Source organism: Phlebotomus papatasi, chromosome 2 (assembly GCF_024763615.1).
Source record: "Phlebotomus papatasi isolate M1 chromosome 2, Ppap_2.1, whole genome shotgun sequence".
NCBI lineage: Eukaryota > Metazoa > Arthropoda > Insecta > Diptera > Psychodidae > Phlebotomus > Phlebotomus papatasi.
This window is the reverse complement of record NC_077223.1, coordinates 73,931,390-73,951,422: the sequence shown is the minus strand read 5'-3', so window position 1 is coordinate 73,951,422 and position 20,033 is coordinate 73,931,390. Positions and strand designations below refer to the sequence as shown.

General features: G+C 32.8%; 1 protein-coding gene across 2 annotated transcripts in view; it reads left to right on the top strand.

Annotated features, from left to right (window-relative positions):
- Positions 1-20,033, top strand: part of LOC129804301 (uncharacterized) — a 267,476-nt gene that overhangs the window by 29,949 nt on the left and 217,494 nt on the right. Inside the window, exons 1-2 of one of the 2 annotated variants that reach the window (XM_055851468.1) lie at positions 8,277-8,727; positions 15,548-16,015. In XM_055851468.1, the coding sequence (XP_055707443.1) occupies positions 8,704-8,727; positions 15,548-16,015 (492 nt within the window). In that variant the 5' untranslated portion in view covers positions 8,277-8,703. Of the gene's footprint in view, positions 1-8,276; positions 8,728-15,547; positions 16,016-20,033 lie in introns of those variants that run through there. The other variant, XM_055851467.1, reaches the window with a different exon arrangement.

Genomic DNA, 20,033 nt, shown 5'->3' with positions numbered 1-20,033 from the left:
CTGGTTCAAAACCGATAACTAATTTTTATTCGAAATTCAATTATATTAGTCCTAAGTTATAAGTTATATTGGAAAATGTTTTGAGTGATTTATAAATCCTTTCAAATCGGTTGTGCACCGATTATGAACCGATAAGTTATTTTGAACGAAAATTTATTTTAGTACTCTCAAAATTATTTTGTGGGATATTTCGAGTAATTTACAAATCGGTTTAAATCGGCTGAGAACCAGTAAACTGTAAATAATGCGAAAGTATTTTTGAGAGATAACATCTAAGTCACGAGTTCGGGAACTTCGCAAAGCCTAGGATGCTTTGCCACCCCTTTTCTTAGTTTCTCTCAGAAATCAAAAAATAATAATGGCAATGTAGAAAACCCTTCCCAGTTCCATATTATTTCCTATAAATTTGTTTTTTTTTAACCATTATTTACAGTCAAATGATTGATGCGTGATCAGATTTCATTACATAGAACCAAATATTTTAATTCGTGATCTCGGCGAAGTTGTTTTTTTTATTTCGCCATTTCTTTATAAAAGGTAATAGTAAAAAAAAACTAATCCTAATGAATATGTAATTAACAAGCACATGCTTCTATTTCGATTGAACAACTTGGAAGAACAACTGCTCTTTTTCCATAAGTGTCAGTAAGAGCGCAATGTTATTCAAGCAATACGCTGCAAAAACCGCAATTGTGTTTCATAATTTTACTTAAATGTTCATTTTGGTCTGCTAACATGAAGATCTACACACATTAAGTGCAAAAGAAGTAAAGGAAGTGGTTTTCATTGAGTTATTGACAACATTGTAGAGCATCATTTTAAAGTGCATTGTGCCTGAAGTGCAATATGTCTTCTCTCATAAAAGATGACACATTCCCAAGTTGAGGGAATTTTATACGTCAACATCATGCTATTGTTAATGGTAAACGGATATTAGAATAAGATCTAATAGTTGATCGAATATTTTTAGAGGAACCTCTGAATGAAAAAAAAGACGGTTGCTGTGAACCATTGAATGCAGAGAGCTATTGTGGTAATACAACAACCGTGGGAGTGATGTCCATTAAGTAGATAGACGAATAACACTCTCCTATGTTCACCACACAAGAAGGTGTCATAAATATTGTTCAGTCTATCCGTGCAACTTCGTACCATCATCCATTGCGTATCTCACAATTTTTATAACATCTCCGCAGACTTCCCAACAATACAAGCACTAATGAAAATTTGTATAGAAACTAATATTAGGTGCTATCTCACCATTTTTCCTCTTCTTTATTCCTTTCTTTTTATTCCTTTCTTTTTATCATATCGACCACTCAGAATATAATGCGACTAACTCGATTTTTTGCAAAATTCGTTTTTTTCGCTTTTCGGATACTCCGTGACACCCTCTACCTTCCCTGTGAATATTATACCTGAATATAAATTATTTCCAAAGTTATAGCGCTTTTTCTAAAAAAGCAAAATCTCACTCATTTTTCAATTCAGTCAGGATAAGAGCCGCATAACTCGACCGTGTGACGTCATCATTTTGCTTGTCAAAAGTATCCCGGCTGATTTCACGACAATAGATAAGCTATTATTTGGCTGCAAATATGTATAGTCTTCAATTTGGTAATAACTAGTCAATAACTAATATTGTTAATAATAATTAATAACTCTTCTATAAAATTAAAAAAAATGGATCAAAAACTAAAAATTGGTTATTGAATACGAAATAGGCGTAAAATGCTAGTATTTTTATATGGAGTTTGACAGCTGTAATGGACATTTGAATGGCTTATATTTTATAAAGACCAAAGAAAATTTCACGATTTAATCCAGAATATAAATTTTGCGAATATTGCAATTATTTATGAAATATTACTGATATCTTGATATTTTTTTGAGGTTCTCTAGTATTGCAAGTATTGCAAACCTGGATAAAAGCAATAAAATGCTAATTTATTATGCATCAAACTTCTCTTTGGCGCGAGAGCTCATAACCTATTACCTTTTAAGAAATTTTGTTGCTTGAAAATTGGTTAGAAATAATAATAAGAAATATGTGAAAAAGTGAAAATAATAAAAACTAAATAATATAAGACCTACAGGTGGTGTGGTTATCCGTCCTGGGAATCCTACTTCACTGAAACACTACCCCTTGGTTCGATAATTATATCTTTTTATTAATCAATTTTCACATGAAAGTTTTCTACATTTTCTTTCGGATAATTAGCCGCCATTTCAAACTTCACTTCTTCTACTTCTTCCTCTTCCAGTTCCCCATCCTAGACACACACCAACTGATCGACATTTTCCCATCACTATAGTTCCCACAGGGTAAATTCTGTAATTGTCGTGGAATTTTCACGCTTGCGTTTGAAACCTGTCAATGCCAATAGAACTTTTGTTCTCATATCACATTTGTTCGATTCGAAAATGCAATTAATTGATTTTTTCACACTTTAAAACCCAAATTGGCATTTTACTTTAATTTCAAGTGATAACACTAATGTATAGAGAATTTAATTAGCTTTCGTTTAGTAGAAAAAAATAGTTGATAACTTTTTTATTATGTTAAAAATTGAAAAAAAAACTAAAAAAATGGGCGTAAAATACCAAATTGACGTAAAATGCTACCTTTTTATACGTAGTTGGCATCCGAAATGGACATTTGAATGGCTTATACTATATAACCTAAAAAATGTTAATATTTTTGAGTTTTGTCACGATTCGAAAAATACGTGAAAATAATAAAATAAATATTAAAAATTAAGTAATATAAGACCAAGAATTGATGTAGAATGGTAATGTAAAAAAGGTGAATATTCACTTTTCGCTTTGTTTTACTTTTTCTTTTCTTTTTAAACTATATATGAGAATTTTAAAAATTTACAGGATAATATATAGATATGAGTTCTAAGATTCTTGCCAAATTGTTAGAAAAAAGAAAATTCAATATGTAAACAAATAGTATAAGGAAATTCAATAGAAGTTGCCTTTTTGCTACGAAAATCTGTAAAAAATCACTTTAGCATTTGTTGACAATTTTCACAAAATTTATATAAAAATGACTAGAAAAATGGGAAAATATTTATTGAAAAAATAATTTATGAGTCCTAGAACTGCTGTAGAAGTTTTACGGAAAGAAAAATATTGAAAAATTGCTTTTTTGTGGAGAATAATTGCACTGGCATTTTATGCCAGTTTGGTGTTTTACGTAATTTTTTTGGCTCGGGTTTTAAAGTTTTAAAATGTCTTGAAAAAATTACTTATCAAAATTAGAATACATAGACAGTGATGCGTATGGGGAATGATATCGAAACAATTTTGACAAGTGATGCGTGACCAGCCGGGTCGCTTGGCAGCGTGGGAAACTCGAGTTGTTCGGGTCTTATCCTGAGCTTTTGATATGACAGCTCAGGAAAAATATGTTACAACTCGGAAAATATTGTAATAGTTATTAAAATACACATTATTTTGTGAAAGTTTTATGGAATTAAGATAGCTATTATCGAATCCTTCCGTTTGATGTACAATATTAGGAAAGTGAAGTTAAATTAATTGATTTATTAGCAAATGCAAATCTCAGCTTTAAATCGCTCTCCTGTAAAGTTGGCCATTAGCGAGTTAGTCGGATTATATTCTGAGTGGTCGATATTAGAGTGATTTGACGTTTTATTCAAATTAGAATTGGCAAATTACCTGGAAATCTAACTGTTTTATGATTTTTATTGTATTTTCAATGCCAATGATATAAAACGTGATATAATTAAATTAAAACATCAATCAAAAAGATCACGCACTGTTTTATGGTTTGGTATTTACAGTCTTTTTATTTAAGGAGTTACATAAGTTTGCAAGTACAGTAGAGTCTTCTAAATTCGAACGCTCGGGGGGTAATTTTGACATTTCTCACCTCCCAAATTCGAACGATTTTTTCAAAACTAACGAAATTCGTGTGAGATTAAATTGTACTTTAAATCAAATTCCCGTACTTTCTCGCAAGTCTTAGTGGTAACATACTTCCTTTTCATTTTACACGAGCATAATGTATGTAAACATTCAGGAAGAAGCACATAAATACGATTTTCATTCACCAAGAATACTAATTTTCTAGCATAACCTCACAATTGACGTTTTGAATCCAAACGTCGTTCGAATTTGAGAGATTCAGATTTGAGAGACTCTACTGTAGTGTATAAATTTTGAAAATTTTTAAACGTTATAACCGGCTAGAGGTCAAATGGTAAGATAATTCGATTTCTATTGACTCGTGACTCCTTCTTTTTCTTGCTTAATGACCCCTTCACTTCCTTCCTCGTCCATCAACACCATGTTCTTTTTAGTTTTTTCGTAAAAAGCTTTAATAATGGCTATTTTTGGAAATATTCCAGATCAAAATTTCATTTATTTAAGCGAAAAATTGGAAATTTCGAATTTTTTAGTGTTAAATTTCATTCAGCCTAAAAGACTTAGAGATCAAATAGACTCAGGCTGATCCTCAATATTCAGTCTGTTGAATTTAGCAAAAAAGATTAGAAATGAATTTAATGCAAAGGAGCTTTAATTGATGATCCTAAGCTCTCAGTGTATGACAGTTTTGGATAAATCTTTACTGCCAAATTTTACAGTCATAGGTATATTCTCGAGGATCAGCCTGAGTGCCTTATGCCGAAAATAGACACAGGCTGATCCTGGAGAATACTCAGCTCGAAAAATTTGGCGGTAAATACTTAGTCCAATCTATCATGCACTGAGGATTTAGATTAAGGATTAGCGTTTTCAGCGTAAATTTCTATTAGATGTACACACTTTGAAATTTGAAAGTCTTTGTAAGTGCAATATCAATGGATTTTTCATACAAAAAGGAGCACTCTGAACTTCCCATTACTCCAATCTTAATGCATTTTAAGATTTTTAAATATTGAATAGCATTACTCTCCAGGTTTTTCATCCAATTGACATTTCGAAATGCACCCAAAACACACAAAGTGAAGCCTTTTATTTTCAATACTGGCGTTGATGTCACCTAATCCTGGTAATTTCACTAGACCTCATGAATTTAGAAGATCAGCCTAATCCTCCAAATTTTGGGCTGATCCGTGAGTGTATCGACACCAATCCTCATTTTTCGGGGTGATCCCTAAGCCAATCCCTGTCTATTTTAGGCTTTAGTGTCCCTTATTTGGAGCCCTTATGCCCTAGACACACTTACGACTTAAGCCGAGAGACGACATAGTGGAAAGTTATTGAAATGAAGTCTTACCTTTATTTCGAATATAATTACGCTAAGCCGCCTCTCGGCTAATCCTCACGTCACGGCCCTTAGGGTCAAAGGAGTACCTGTTCAGCTGAGAACTTTTACAGGCATTTTCGTCAAAATATTGTAATTTACTTAATATTTTTATTAAAATACTAGTAGTATGATTTTTTTTTCCTTAATTTACCTTTCCTATAAAGATTTAAATTTTACTTCAGAAAGGATAACAAAAGATCATGTCATGTCACAAGTAGAGTTGGTAAATATCAAGAAATTTCATGAATTTCCGCCTGAAGTAGATGGCGACTGCTCTCTAGTCACAAGTTCTTAAAGTGGTAATAAGTATGCTTCCGACTCTATTTCTTAACCAATTTAATCAAATAAAGATATTTTACAATTTAGCTGCATCGGTCTCAATCTGGAATGAAATAGTTAAATAATTTTCAATTTTTAGTGAAATTTTTTTAATATGGTATTATGGTTCTATATATCTCAAATTTTCTTTCGAGATATTAATCTTTTAAATTAAAAATGTAACTTTAAATTAATTTACACATTTTCTTTAAAAGGATAATTTTTATGGTCGTTTATCGTGTATATTTGTTTAAATAAGTAAATTTATCAAAAAGTATGAATAAATTTCGAGAAAGTTTTTTCGCTATTTTGTATTCAAAAAATCAAGCATCCTATACGTTTTTCTTTACATTACAAATTTCCTTACATTACGCGCATATAGGCCTAATCAAAAAAATCTTAAAACAAGTGAGAGAAGACAAGAGAACTTTCAATTGGTCGAAACGCTTAAAATCACGAAAAGAAAATTACTCCCTCCGTTCCGAAATAAGTCGTACGTTTGGGAAAAATTCTTGTTCCGAAATAAGTCATACGTTTGGGAAAAATTGGGATTAAGGGAAAGTTTGTTGATAAATGTTTTGTGTATCAACAATTATCTCTTGTAAAGAACTATTGTTAATGTTCAGCACTAAAATTGGGGTACAGTCTTCATGGTAAGTTGAGGAACTAATGTCTTAAAAATGTCTTATTTTTGGCGTTTTATTTTCAATCTAAAATAGGTGCTGAATGGTGAGAGATACAGACTTGGGACCTTCGGGTGACCCCCCCATAAGTTGACCCTGGGACCATTAATATGTCCTTTATTTTGCCCCCACCCCTCCCCTACTCCTCCAAAATCATGTATTTAGGATTGCTCTAAAACACGTCGTGCGATTTTTTTTCAATTCTGGATATGTTTTAGAGAAACATATAAATGGTCCCAGGGTCAACTTATGGGGTGTCCGCTGAAGTTCCCAAGTCCCTATCTCTCACCATTTTGCATCCAGATATTCGAATACATAAAAAAGGATGTTCTTTTTATTGCTCATTCTGCAAAATTTGAGATATAAAAAATGTCATATCGGTAATAACTGTTGAGTTCTACTTATGCATAATAAAGATTTAGAATAAATTCTAGCCTGTAATGTTAATCACAGTCCATCTTGTAGTAATTAACTATCTACCGGATGCTCTTTGAAAAAAACGCGAAAAATGGACAACTTCAACATATCGATTCCTCAGCTTACCATCGTGATAGGATCCCCATATTATCCCTGAACATGGAGGATAGTTCATACACAAGATATTTGCAAATAACAAAAAACATTCTCTGAAACCGTTCCTTAATCCCTAATTTTTCGCCAAACGTACGACTCATTTCGGAACGGAGGGAGTATTTTGTTGGAAAATGATTAGAGGGCTAATATACTAATTTTAACATAATAATTACCATGTACTTACATAAATGTTTTTCTTGTGTTAAGAACGTTACATTGATACACCAAAACACTGATTTTAATTTCGAAAAAATCATAATAAAATCATATATTATTAATAGTTCAATAATAAAGGAAAAGTTGACTCTATCGGAGTCAATTTAGGTCCAAGTTGCCTCTATCGGAGTCCGTAGAGTAAAAAATGGCTGTCGACTCTATTGGAGATTGCCTCTATCGGGGGTTGACTCTATCGATCTCCCACTGTATTTCTCAATTTTAAAGGTTTGTCCGAATAGTGGTCGTGTAAAGACGTCAATAAATATTCCATTTGAATTTATTATTAATTAATTAATTTCACAAGAAAAGGGATTGACAATCTAATCATAAAAATGCTCCACATACTTTATGTCTTCAAATTTCTTTTGCAACAAGGGCTGGTCTTTTTATACGATATAAATTTAATTTGAAATAAATTTATTAGTGATCACATGACTTGTTTCCAATAAAATATTCATCAGGAGAAATGTAAATGTGCGGTAAGAAACGTGTTATGATGATCCGCATAAATATTTTAAGCATATTTAGCAAACAAAATAGTCCTATATATTTTCGTAATTGACCAATATTTCTTGTTTCCTTTTCTTCCAAATTCAATTATAATTCAATACTAATAAATTACGAGCGTGTGAATTTCGGCATGACCCTGCGCATTAAGAAAAAAGCCATGCCTGGAAGCTCTTATCACAAACAAAACCACTGAAATTTGCGGTAAATGGAAGTGATTACATGGATTCTGACAGTATTTTCGGGAGGATGACTCATGCCCAGGACACTTCATCCTGTGATGGAATTTCGCAATGGGAACTGATTAAATTGCCATGAGGTTGAGTCATGCTGGAAAAAGTGATGGGAAGATGGAAAATTTCCACAACACCTTATATTTCCGCGCAAGCGTTTTCCATCTTGGTCTGGAGTTACAATTTCGTGCTAAAGTTGAAAATTTGGCAAAAAAAGAGCAGAATTTTGCTGAGTGAATGAAAGTAAAGTGAAATTGACCCTTTTTCCCAATTGATTTCTGGGGTCTTCCAAAGATCCATAATTTCAATTCATTTTGAGAACAAATTCAATGTCTGCCGGAAAAAAAAGAACTTTTTAAATAATCATTGTAACCACTCCCCACTTATTTGCATTGGATGGGATTTTTCGCGAAGGGGAAAAGAGAGGACGTGGATTGCCGGAAGATATCCTTTTGCTGACTTCAGTAACCTTCACGCGACGGTTTGTATATGACCTACTAACGTGTGACTCCCACGGTATAAATTGCGCACAAAATTGTTTGAGTAAAACTTCATTACATGAAAGTAACACACCCATTTTGTCCATTACCTCGTGCAATTTGTACCTTCTGGGCTCTCAAATCAGCCCCAAATTTAGCCAATTTCCGAGACATTGTGTTTGCAGTGAATTTGGACTTTCTGAGTGCATTGGCATCAACAGTGTGTCCCCACCATAAACAACTTCACTTTTTTTCTCGTGCAAATATCTTGAAGAAAATGTGCTGATTTTACTCTCTGTTCCGAAAATAAGTTTGATTGAGTGATATTTGTGTGTGTGGTGAAACGGTTATTGGAAAGGATATAAACAGTGTGGTTCTCCAAAGCAAATATCGAGAAAATAACATGAAGGATGTATTTGACACGCAGAAGAAAGGTATAGGACACATAAGCAACTTCTTGCTAAGTTTATCTTCAAATGTGAACCGCATATTTGCATTGCAAATGTGTGAATTATTACCCCAAAGACCCAATGCGAATAATATTCTTTTCAAGTATTCTCAGGGTATAAAATCAATACTTTCAAGAAATTTATGTAAATATCTCACGTCTGTACAATTTGATTCATTATCCCATGAAGGAGCGTCGCAAAACGACCGCAATGGAGCCAATTCCACGTGATGTGGATTAAAGTGCAGAAAATTTTAATTACATATTTCAGGATAGTGGAAGATTTTCAGGCTTTGTACACACTCTGGCTTTGAATTTTTTCCCATATTCCTTTAATGAGTTTGACCTTCGGCAATGTAGTTTAATTTAGCTACTATTATCATATATTTGCTGAAAACCTTAAGTCGGATTCATGGAAGGAATATGTAAAAAAATATAAAGTGTTCGAAGTCAGAGTATGTGCGAAACCTGAAAGCCGTCCTCTATATGCCTTTAACAGGGAATGTCGATGACAGACTTTTGTGTTCTTTCAAGAACTAGAAAGCCTACATATGAATGTAAGAAATAAATGAAGCTATATCCCAAGTGCGCTTCTTTCATAAGATTGAAGTCCATTTGGTATACAAGAAAAGTGCCAATTTGGAGCTATTTTAATGTTTCTCATGTGATCAAAAATTGCCCGTAGCCTGTGCATTTGCCATGGTGATAAACACCATGGTGGTATAGGAAAAAGACTCATTGAGTTAAAAAGACGATTGGAAATAATGTTTAGACGCCTACAGGGGATGCAAAGAGATAATGAAATGTCTCTGTGGTTTAGAATTGTTCTTTCAGGAAAAAGGACATAAAATGTGGATGGTAACTTAAGGCAGGGTGTGCGTCGTCGCAGTTTCTTCTTATGATGTTTATGTTTTTTGCACTTAAGAATCTTCTCACTCTTGAGCCTTTTTTTTGTTGTCCCCATCTTTGAGATTATATGATGGCAAAAATGTCCCGACACCGCAGAAGAGAACTCATTGAACTTTAATCGAACAAACAAGGGAAAATGAATGAGACGAAGGAATGCCTTTTTCCATAGAAACTCGTAATAGCGCGAATGACCTCAATGTGGGTGTTCTCATTCTATGGATATTTTTTTATGGGTCTCTTGTGGACAAAAGTCTGCAAAATACATAAAACTCTTTCAGTGTGACACCGGTGAACCCCTACATATGCATTTTGTTTTATTGATTTAATTGATTGCATCTAGTGCCTTATGGTGAACATGTGATTAACTCAAAGTCGATTCAATTTACATGACTAATGATACAAACTTTATGACTGTTGTATCAATGTTTGACAGCTGAGAAAACTTAAAAAAAGAAGAAATTAAAAATTAGAGAGATATGACTAAGTAGTAAAGACTTTGCAGAATGCCTGCAAAAACTATTTTTAAAATCAAATACATGTAGGGGAAAGTGCTCCCCCTTCGAACGTTCATGCCATTGAATAATGTGAATTTCTTTTGTTTTTCGTAAGAGATTTACACTGAATTATCACAAGTATCAGTGATATCACAAGGAGATATTGCAAATTGACGATAAGCCAACTAATATTATATTTAATAGAAATTTGTAAGTCTCTGAGGAAAACTAAAAGAAAATTCACATTACTCGAAGGCATGAACGTTCGATGGGAGAATACTCTCCCTTACGGCGTTATCACACTTGCAAATTAAAATTTTAATGTGATTCACATTAATTGTCGCTTGTGAGCGTTCAAATATGTTATTTGTGTCTTTGTGTCACTTATTATTCGGGGTTTTTCTATTTATTGATAAAGAAGTGGACTTGGCCTGCAAAAATAAGTTTAAATTTACCTAAATCCTAAATATTTTTCGCATTAAAAAATTAAAGAGAAAATCGCATTAATTTTTCGCATTAATGCTATAAATCAATTTATATCAAATTTTGCGGGCCATCAACAAATAGATCAAATTTTGAATCTAAAATGATTCAAACACAGAAATTACACATTTGGACTCTCACCAGCGACAATTAATGTGAATCATATTAAAATTTTAATGTGCAAGTGTGATAACACAGTTACATTATTTGAATTACTGTGAATATTCTACTATCCTTCCGCACTTCTTCAACATTTTTATATTTGATATTCACTGTATTAAAAAAAAGCAATAAAATTCCTGGAAACAAGAATTAGGTAACCACTTACGAATCCAAATATTTAATATGATTTTTTGGAAATAAAGAAACCCTTTTAAATTATTAATATCCTTCTTAGTCAAGTTTGGGACACTAACTAAATTATTGGTTACAGTCATTTAGAGGAGAAAGGTGAGGCAATATCAAAAAGGGTCACTTACAATTTTCTCTTTTTCTCATTTTTCGTAACCCCTATGAGAGGAATGGGACCTGAATTGGTTCAAACCTTCGTATTAAAAACAGTATATTATAAGTATATATCGTATATACCAACTACAATCATTGAATTTATAGCGTTATAGATTGTATTCTGCAATTGATTTTAAAAAATTGTGTGAAAATAAAACTCCAGGATTTTATATTTTTAACCTTTTGCGAATTATTGCAATTATCTAGAGAAATGACATAATTACAATAATTTTTAATAACCGTTGTCATGATAAAAATATCTAACACTGGATGATTCGTAATATTATTCTTAAAATGTCGCTTTAAATTCTTTTTGACCTCGGGGCAGACCTAGGACAAGGTGGTTGAATCAAATTCAGGATCTTGCCTTGGAACGCCTTGGGATCGAACCCGAACATCTTCCTGAAGTGGCGGATGATCGACAGGCGTGGGCTGTTAACCTTGATCTAATGGGCCCGCGACCCCAATAGAGATAAGCGGTTAAAAATGTTGATGATGATTTTGAAAGAACAGGATGAGTAATTTCAGTCAAAATTATATGGGGATATTTTATCGTTTTTATAGGCTATGTTTTTCTCTTCAGACACCGCACTGCTTAATTTTTGCGTGAAATTGTCTGACATTGGATATGTTAGGTACTCTGCGACTCATCGGCTCAATCATGAAAGCCTATGAAATTTTAAGAACAATTGTCAACATTTTACCCCTTTACTTCTTTATCCCTTTGTTTCTTTTTGTCATCTTCCAATAAGCAATTTTTCTTAATATTGTCTTGTAGAATTCCTTTAGTAAGAAACTAGAACCAAAAATCTTTTTATTTACTTATAACGCTCTTAATCCTCTTAAGGATCTTAAGAACTTCTATAGGAATTTCAACATAAAATTCTCACTTTAAGTCTTTTCAAAGTATACTAAAAGACTTGTTTAATACTTGGTTTTATAAGGCAGCTATTTTGTTTCTTGGGCTTATTGTACAAAAAAAGTCTGATGGTTCAATTTGAAATTTATTCCTGAAAATGTAACAGGAAGTGAACAAAAAATACTGAATTCCTCTTGATTTTCACAGTTTTATTCTTTAAGACATTTGGAGAGTGAATGTCCTCTTCATAAGGTCTACAATTCTGTCGATACAATTTAGAAAAACGACATTTTTATCAATGATATATTCACAATATTCTAACATCGAATCCTTCCGTCAAGGTTTCCGTCTATTTCCTGCTAGGGTAAAGAGATATAATTTGGAATTAGTGTTACAAGTTGGAAAATTCGCCGGTATAAGTTGGACATGGCTTTTTCTTGATAAATACAGTACAAAATTTGTTTTTAAGCACAAAGAACAAAATTATAAAACTAAAGCATTAAAAATATACAAATAAAAAAGAAGTACTAAATTTATCAAGACAAAAAACCCTGTCCAACTTGTACCACTGTCCAACTTGTACCACTTTACCCTACATTATATCGGACCGAAGTTCTTCTGATACAGCAACTGTCATCTCATGAATAGTAGTACTGAACCGGTCCTGTAGAAGTCGGTGACTTTGCTCTCCGATGGAGATGACTTTCCATCTTGCGAAGGTGAAGGTGAAGGTCCTTGCACTTAAGGACGGTCTTCACCGATCCTATTTACCATGTCTCAATAGTAAGGACTATCTTTAAGTGTTAAAATTAAAGAACAGCTTACGAACAGAAGGGTGGCAAAGTCATCCCCGGAGTTTAAAGTCATCCGCATCTACGGTATATTTCTAGCAACAACAAACAACAAAATTATTACACGTGAAACAGTTTTTTGAAATTTCTCCTGTGACTTTTCTATAATTATAGCCATTGTGAAGTAACGCTCCGGTCAATCACTACCATTGTACGATAATATATTTAAAGAATATAGGGGAGACTGGGGCACATGTAATCATTTTCGATACATGCGAATTTGAGGTGATTTTCCAAGGACACCGTGATTTTTTGGAAAATATTTCTTAGCTCATGTTTTACCCTTGGGTATAGGCAATTCGTCGAGGGTAATGCGGATGCTGGAAAACAATTGAGTTTTCCATAAAAATAAAATTTGTGTCCCTGTGCATTTTTCTCTTTTCACAAAATACCTGGGGTAGAAGTAACCACTTTCTAGGGAGGAAGTAAACACCTTTTTTCCCACCCTTGAAATTAACTTTGCACCACTTTCGATTATTTTAATTACTTAAGAGATATATAAAGACTGTATATTTTTCAAAAAATCACGACACTTTTTACAAAGAATAATTAAAATAACAAAAAAACTAAAAGCATGCATATCAAAGACATTTTTCAATGGATTTTCCCCATATTTTGACATCATGTGACTTTTTATTGAACACAGCGCCACCAATTTTTTTCGTAATCTATGAATTATAGATATTTCGCATGAAGGTCAATTTCCCGCTCTTTTACCTACTCATTTTGTGAAATTGAAATTGCCTGATTACATCTACCCCAAATGCTGTTTTCTGACCAATTATTAATTCTTTTGAAATAATGAGAATCTCAATTTCTCTAGTAAATGCATTAATATAATCCTAAAAGATGTAGGAAAGAACTGGTATTGCTACATTTCGATTATTTTACACAATTTTTAATTTCCAGGTGGAAATCCAAATCACCAAAATAATCGAAATATCAACATTTTCAGGAAAATGATTTTTATTTTTAAAGTATATTAGGATTTTATTGACCAATTTATCTGTGGACATACATCCCCATGGTATCTATGAATGCTTATGGGTTTTATCCTCTGGAGTCTTAAAATTAATGAAAAAAATCACAGTGATTTTACAACTACCCCAGATTACTACTGCCCCAGTTCCCCCTATATTTTCAACTTTTCTTGTTTTGTATATGACTAATCATCAAAATAGAGTCTGAGTTATAGATTAGATGGTTTGAGTATAGAGATAACTGACTTAAAGATAACTTAACAGGTTTTCTCTTTAAAGATATTTATTATTTAAAATGCAATTTTACGATTTTTTTTAATATGAGTTTTTGTTCTATTTTGAAGAATAGCTCATCTCAATAAGCCCTTATCTTAATATTTTGTAAATATATACTTGAGTAGTCTCAAAAAATTGAGCTGTAATGTAAAGTGCCCTTATTCGACCGCGTTCCTCGACTCGACCAGTGGGTCAATTTTTGAAAATTTCATTGTCAATTTCTGTGAAATTAGCACTGGTTCGTATTATTCATGGAATGATTGACCTATTAATGTTAGATCATACGCAAAATATTACATCAAATATAAATAAATTGAATAAATAAATCTACCGGTCGAGACGAGGGACCGGTCGAGCGAGGGCACTTTACCTTACTTGAAAATCTGTTAAACATTGCTGAGGTATTGCATTTTGAAAATTGAATAAATTGTAATAATTTTATCTCAAAATCAATCAACATATAATGCTGTCTCTTCTGTGTTCGAGCATTATAAGATAATAATTTCTAAAGTCTATAAAAGATTTCTCAATTTTATTTGTACATTTTTCTTGAATTTATTTATCAGTTCAGATTATATTCCAAAATTCTTCCACGCGTTATTCTTCAGTTTTTATAGAAGACGTGGGAGTTTGTATGTTACACTAATTTCTGCTAACATGCAAGGAAAGAATTTTAATTTAAAATGATTTCATAGAGAAATTTCAATTATAAGAAGAATCTCATGAGACACAGATTGGAGCACAAAAGAGGCAGGTAATTTGCCAAGAATTAGGCTAGTTTTGCTGTTGTTTTTGTGTTGATTTCTGGGTAAGATGATAGAAGGAGTCAAAATGTGAAACTGCACGTGTTGAGATCACCAAGAAAGTGGGATAGGGCGTAATTGTATGAGACGAACATGTGAATGAAAATCAAATTCACTTTATATGGATTGAGGTGAATTATGAACTGAGATGGAGACTTTAAGGCAAGTCCCCATAAGTAGTCCAATCGTGCTTTATGAGGTCTAATGAAATTCTTTGTCGTGTTCGGAATGTGTTCCATTTCTTCCCCGCTGTCTTGATACTCTTAGTTTCATTCTTGTCGCGCATTTAAAGCATATGGAACCTCCTTTTGCAATTAACCAAATTTCTAATCTCGCAAGTGGGCACTTTCGGCACAACCGACAACACTCTGCAGCCTCTTACAGTAGAGTGATTACAATTTTGCAAAGTAACGACAATCTCAAAATAAACGTTTTGCAAGACAACATGAAGCGGATTTATTTACCAGAGAAGAATCAGCAATTTTTTTTGTGCTAATTTCTTAATTTAATTTCAAAACATGCCATCACGCGTCTCATGTTTACTTCTCTACCCAGAAACTTTCTCACAATTTTTGTATTAAATCTTGTATAAAATTAATTTTTTTGCAGATTTTCTATATCCCATGATATTGTTATTGTTTCAGATTACACCAACTAATTCTGCTGGTGCACAGAATATACCCAGAGATTTTGAACATGAGGGATGCAAATCTTCCAAAGAATCACACACGCTTCAGGTTTCCCAGACAAGTGCTGGTCCATCCCCTGTAGCATCGGATGACATAAGTATTGTAGTGGAAAATAGTGATGGTGGATTTATACGTGGGGAAATGCGTCGAAGTAAATCACGCGTCCGATCATATTTGAGGCGTTGCAAGGAAGCTCTCATTGGTACTCCTGCTGCTGAAGAAAATTGTCCCACTACCCATGAAGCTGTCTCACAGGCACCTTCCACAACTTCTTGGTACTATGAAACCACCCCAGAAGATGGAGTAAATGTTCAGAGTACTAAAGAAGCACTGAATGAGAGTGCTTCCACAGAGGATACCTTGGCAATATCCCCACAAAATACTTCGCTTGCCCCAGCTGAGAGCATCTATCCCGTAAATGAGGTAAGTAACCTTTTAGATTTTTTTTAATTAAACTTAAAGTATAATAAATTAACATTGCACAAATAGGTAAATACACAGTAAAAAAATTTACAACCACTATCGTTGGTAATTTTTGCACGAGCGCTATGGTTGTGAAGTTTGTGTATTGGCAAAGTTGTGTATTGGCAAAGTTGTGTATTGTCAATATTGTAAAATGGCTTCCTGTCTATAATTTTGATTGTAGAGCAATTTTGTTCGGTTTATGTGTATTATCTGTGAAAAGTCTTTGTATTAAACTAAGAAAAAAAGAGAAAAAAGGAACAAAAAAAGAAAAATATGAAGAGAGGGATCTGAGACTTGAACCCATAACCTTTGCGTTGATGGTCTCGCGTTTTCCGGCTGCGCCACGAACTAGCTTATTTCTCTTAAGCAAATGGCCAAGAGTTGCATCGTCAATTTTTCTAATTTACATGATGCATCCTCTGTTTTCTGTTATTACATAATTATTCCTCATTTTTTACGACTGAGGCATATTTTAAGAATCCAATGAATGATTCTAGAAGACAATTAGACAGTTAGAAATGCGAAAAATGACTAAAATCTTAAAAAAAAAATTGCAATAGTGAACAATGAAATTTTGACAGTTCTCACACAAATTTTCCAATACACAAATTTCCTTACACAATACATAATTTTACTAGCATTATGTTAGTATCGTACTACGAATATGATAGTAATTTTACAATTTACAACCATAGTGCTTGTGAATTTACACAACTTTTCCCATACACAACTTTATTTCTCACACAATTTTTTACTGTGTAGTAATAATATATAATAATGCTGGCACGACATTCCATAAAGGAACTAGGCCTTCCCACAAGGGGATTTCTAGACATGCATTATTATTTTTTACTTATATGGTATGAGGTTGTCAGTCCCATGCCTCGTGAAATCAAGTGCAAAAATTCTTGGTGACCTAAAGCGGATTCGAACCCGAGACACTTGCATCATAGAGCGAGTGCTCTACCACTTGACCCATTGAGTTCCCATGGTATAAAAAGTTTCCGTGAGGTATTTAAACAAATTGATTCGCATTGGATAAGGTTATTTCATAGTAAACCACAGTGGCCGGTGACCGATAAACAGAAAAGATTTCTTTGATTATCTAAAGTTATTTTATCCTTTTAGTATTTTATTTTCATTTTTTCATAAATATTAAAAATATTTTAACACAAAATACAGAAAATAGTATAGAAATCATAAGTTTGCTGCGGTGCTAAGCGGAAAGAGGCTTTAAGACTATTTTCAATATTTTTAAAAATTCATTTTTTGTTTCCATTTCTATGATTCATTAATCTTTCTAATCATAGGTTTTAAAAAAATTATTTTAATTCTTCGTTACTAATAAAATTAATATAAAAAATAATGCAATATTTCATTGATCACAAGTTTGTTATGGTCTACAATAATATTTTTAGTATGTCTACCGTTCTTGCGAGATAAAGCAATTCGATCAGACATGCAGAGACAAAGCTTCCTATGCTCGTTTTGTGTGAAAAAAGATCAGATCTCAAGAATTGTCTTCTTTAAATCCTTCAAACAATGAAGTTTCTGAGCGGAGATTTTGATTTTGAACAAAACCCAAAGATTTTGGATTGATGAGTGGTCTGAACTTTGGCGTGGCCACTTATAGTGTCTTCATTCTGAAGATATTTTGTGATGATTTTGGCCTTGTGAATCGGTGGTCTTGCTGTAGGATAAAATCGGCACCACTTAAACGATTTCCTTATAGTAAATATTATCACATCTCGCATAAGCACACAGCAGCATTGACCATCCCATTCAAGAGCACCTAGCTTAGCCGTCAAATAGCTATACCATGATATCCTGCTTTAACCCTTTAATAGTCGGTTTTGTACATTTATAGCAGAGGTGTGCAAGAACCGTTGAAACCGAATAAACGTTAAAATAAGTTTGTTCTGGTAGCGTCTTGATCATTGACGTACATGCTTCATTTGACGTTTATTCGGTTTCAACGGTTCCTGCACGCCTCTGATTTATAGGATAACTTTTCCTCCTGTCGACGTTACATGTATACTCGATCATGTGAATAATTTATTCGAATCATCGATTCATCCATTCAGATGACTTTTCCCAGAATTCTGGGCTTTTGAAAACGGAATCCAAATAGAATTGAGCCCTCTTCTGTATATTGATATTATTGAGTAGGGAATTTCTCTTGTCAATTCTCGTATTTTTCCTTGCTTCATGCAGTTTTCGTCGAAGTTTGCAAATAGAAGGGGCCTGTTTGCCTTCCGAACATAGCTCACCCTGGATCTTTAGGGCTGTTATCACCGGGTCTATATCAGAGATTGATAGTACGTATTTATCCAGTCTTTATGTTGTGGACTTGGGTCTACCAGAAGCTCGTTTAGCTCAACTCTTTCTTCTTCTCCCTAGACCTTAAACTCGGTGAACTCGGCAATTTTTATTATACATTCTACATCTTCTACATTACAGAATCTCTTTATGATATCCTGCCTCTCCAGGAAGTTCAATTTACGAGAAGTACGTAAATTAAAATTACTTTATCAAAAGAATCTTTCAAAACATTCATAAACCTGTGAGAAGATGATAATATACAAAGTCCAATCATTTCGATTTGGATGCGTTTCATGACCCGGTCGGTATCTTGATTGATTTGTACATCGTAACAAACTTTTGATCGATGAAATGTTGCACTACTTTTTTATATTATTTTTATTAGTAACGAAAAATTGAAATTATTTTTTTCCAAATCTATGATTAGAAAGAGCAATAACCGCAATAACCATAGAAAGTAATGGAAAAAAAACTTAATTTTTATAAATATTTAACATAGTTTTTGAATAGTCTTATATTAGTAATGAACATCGTAACAAACTTATGATTCCTACTGTATATTATTTCAAAATTATTTTTGTCTTGTTATTAAGAGAGGAGTTTGAATTAAAAGATCAAAATTTAGCGGTTTTTGGAGATTTTTAATGCAGGAGAAGGAAACGTCTAAGCTTCATGGTTTTTTAGCATAACGTGTTTATTTATTTATTTATTTATTTATTTATTTATTTTATTATTTTTTTTTTTGAAAATGAGAAGTGGAGAAAACGCGCTTGAAAGTTTTGGATATTCGTCCGAACGCCTTTAAATTTTGCCCGGTGCTCCTTTGCGTTCGTGTCTGTATTTTCGGAAATTACTTCAAATCGGCTTCTGAAATTTTGTTGGTACGTTTTTAAATAGTTTATCTATCTATTTAGGCAGCAAAAAATATATAACTCTGTTGACCTTTTAAATCAGCCCGCCTGCATCCTATATTTACATGCTTAATGAATCTCAAGAAATTATGAATTATTTCAAATATTATAAAGATATCTGAAAAATATTATAAATTTAGTAAAAAGGTAATTTTGACCGGAATGTCTCTTGATCCATTCTCTAATTAATTCATTAAAAACATCACAAGAATCAGTAACTTAAAAATTTCAATAACTTAAATTTTTCATCCGAATTATGGAGAAATTCGAAAATGAGATTGTCTGAAATCCAACACTCTTTTGCTAACTAATCTCAAATTTTTATCATCAATATTATTATAAATTTTTATTCTTATAAATTGCATTGACGAAATGTATGCAACAAATATTTCTAAAAGTTATTCGTAAATAAAATCAATAACAAATGCTATATTCGAAACGTGACACACAAGGGTTGCCGAAAATTGAATTGATACAGATTGAAGAATTTAAAACAAATAAAATAATATGGCGAAGAGTTTCTGTGAACTCCAAGTTACTATATTTAATTGTTGAGTCTGTTTAATCCCTTACGGCAAGATAATGAATAAAAACCGTGACATAATTTTTCTCACAATTTCCGATTGAGATAGTTATGCAAAAATACGATTTCCTGGGGGTGGGGACATATTAATGTAGAGATCATAAAATCAAGGGATTACTTATATTTCTCCCTCTTTGGCTTTGAGCTATAAAAAGACTTC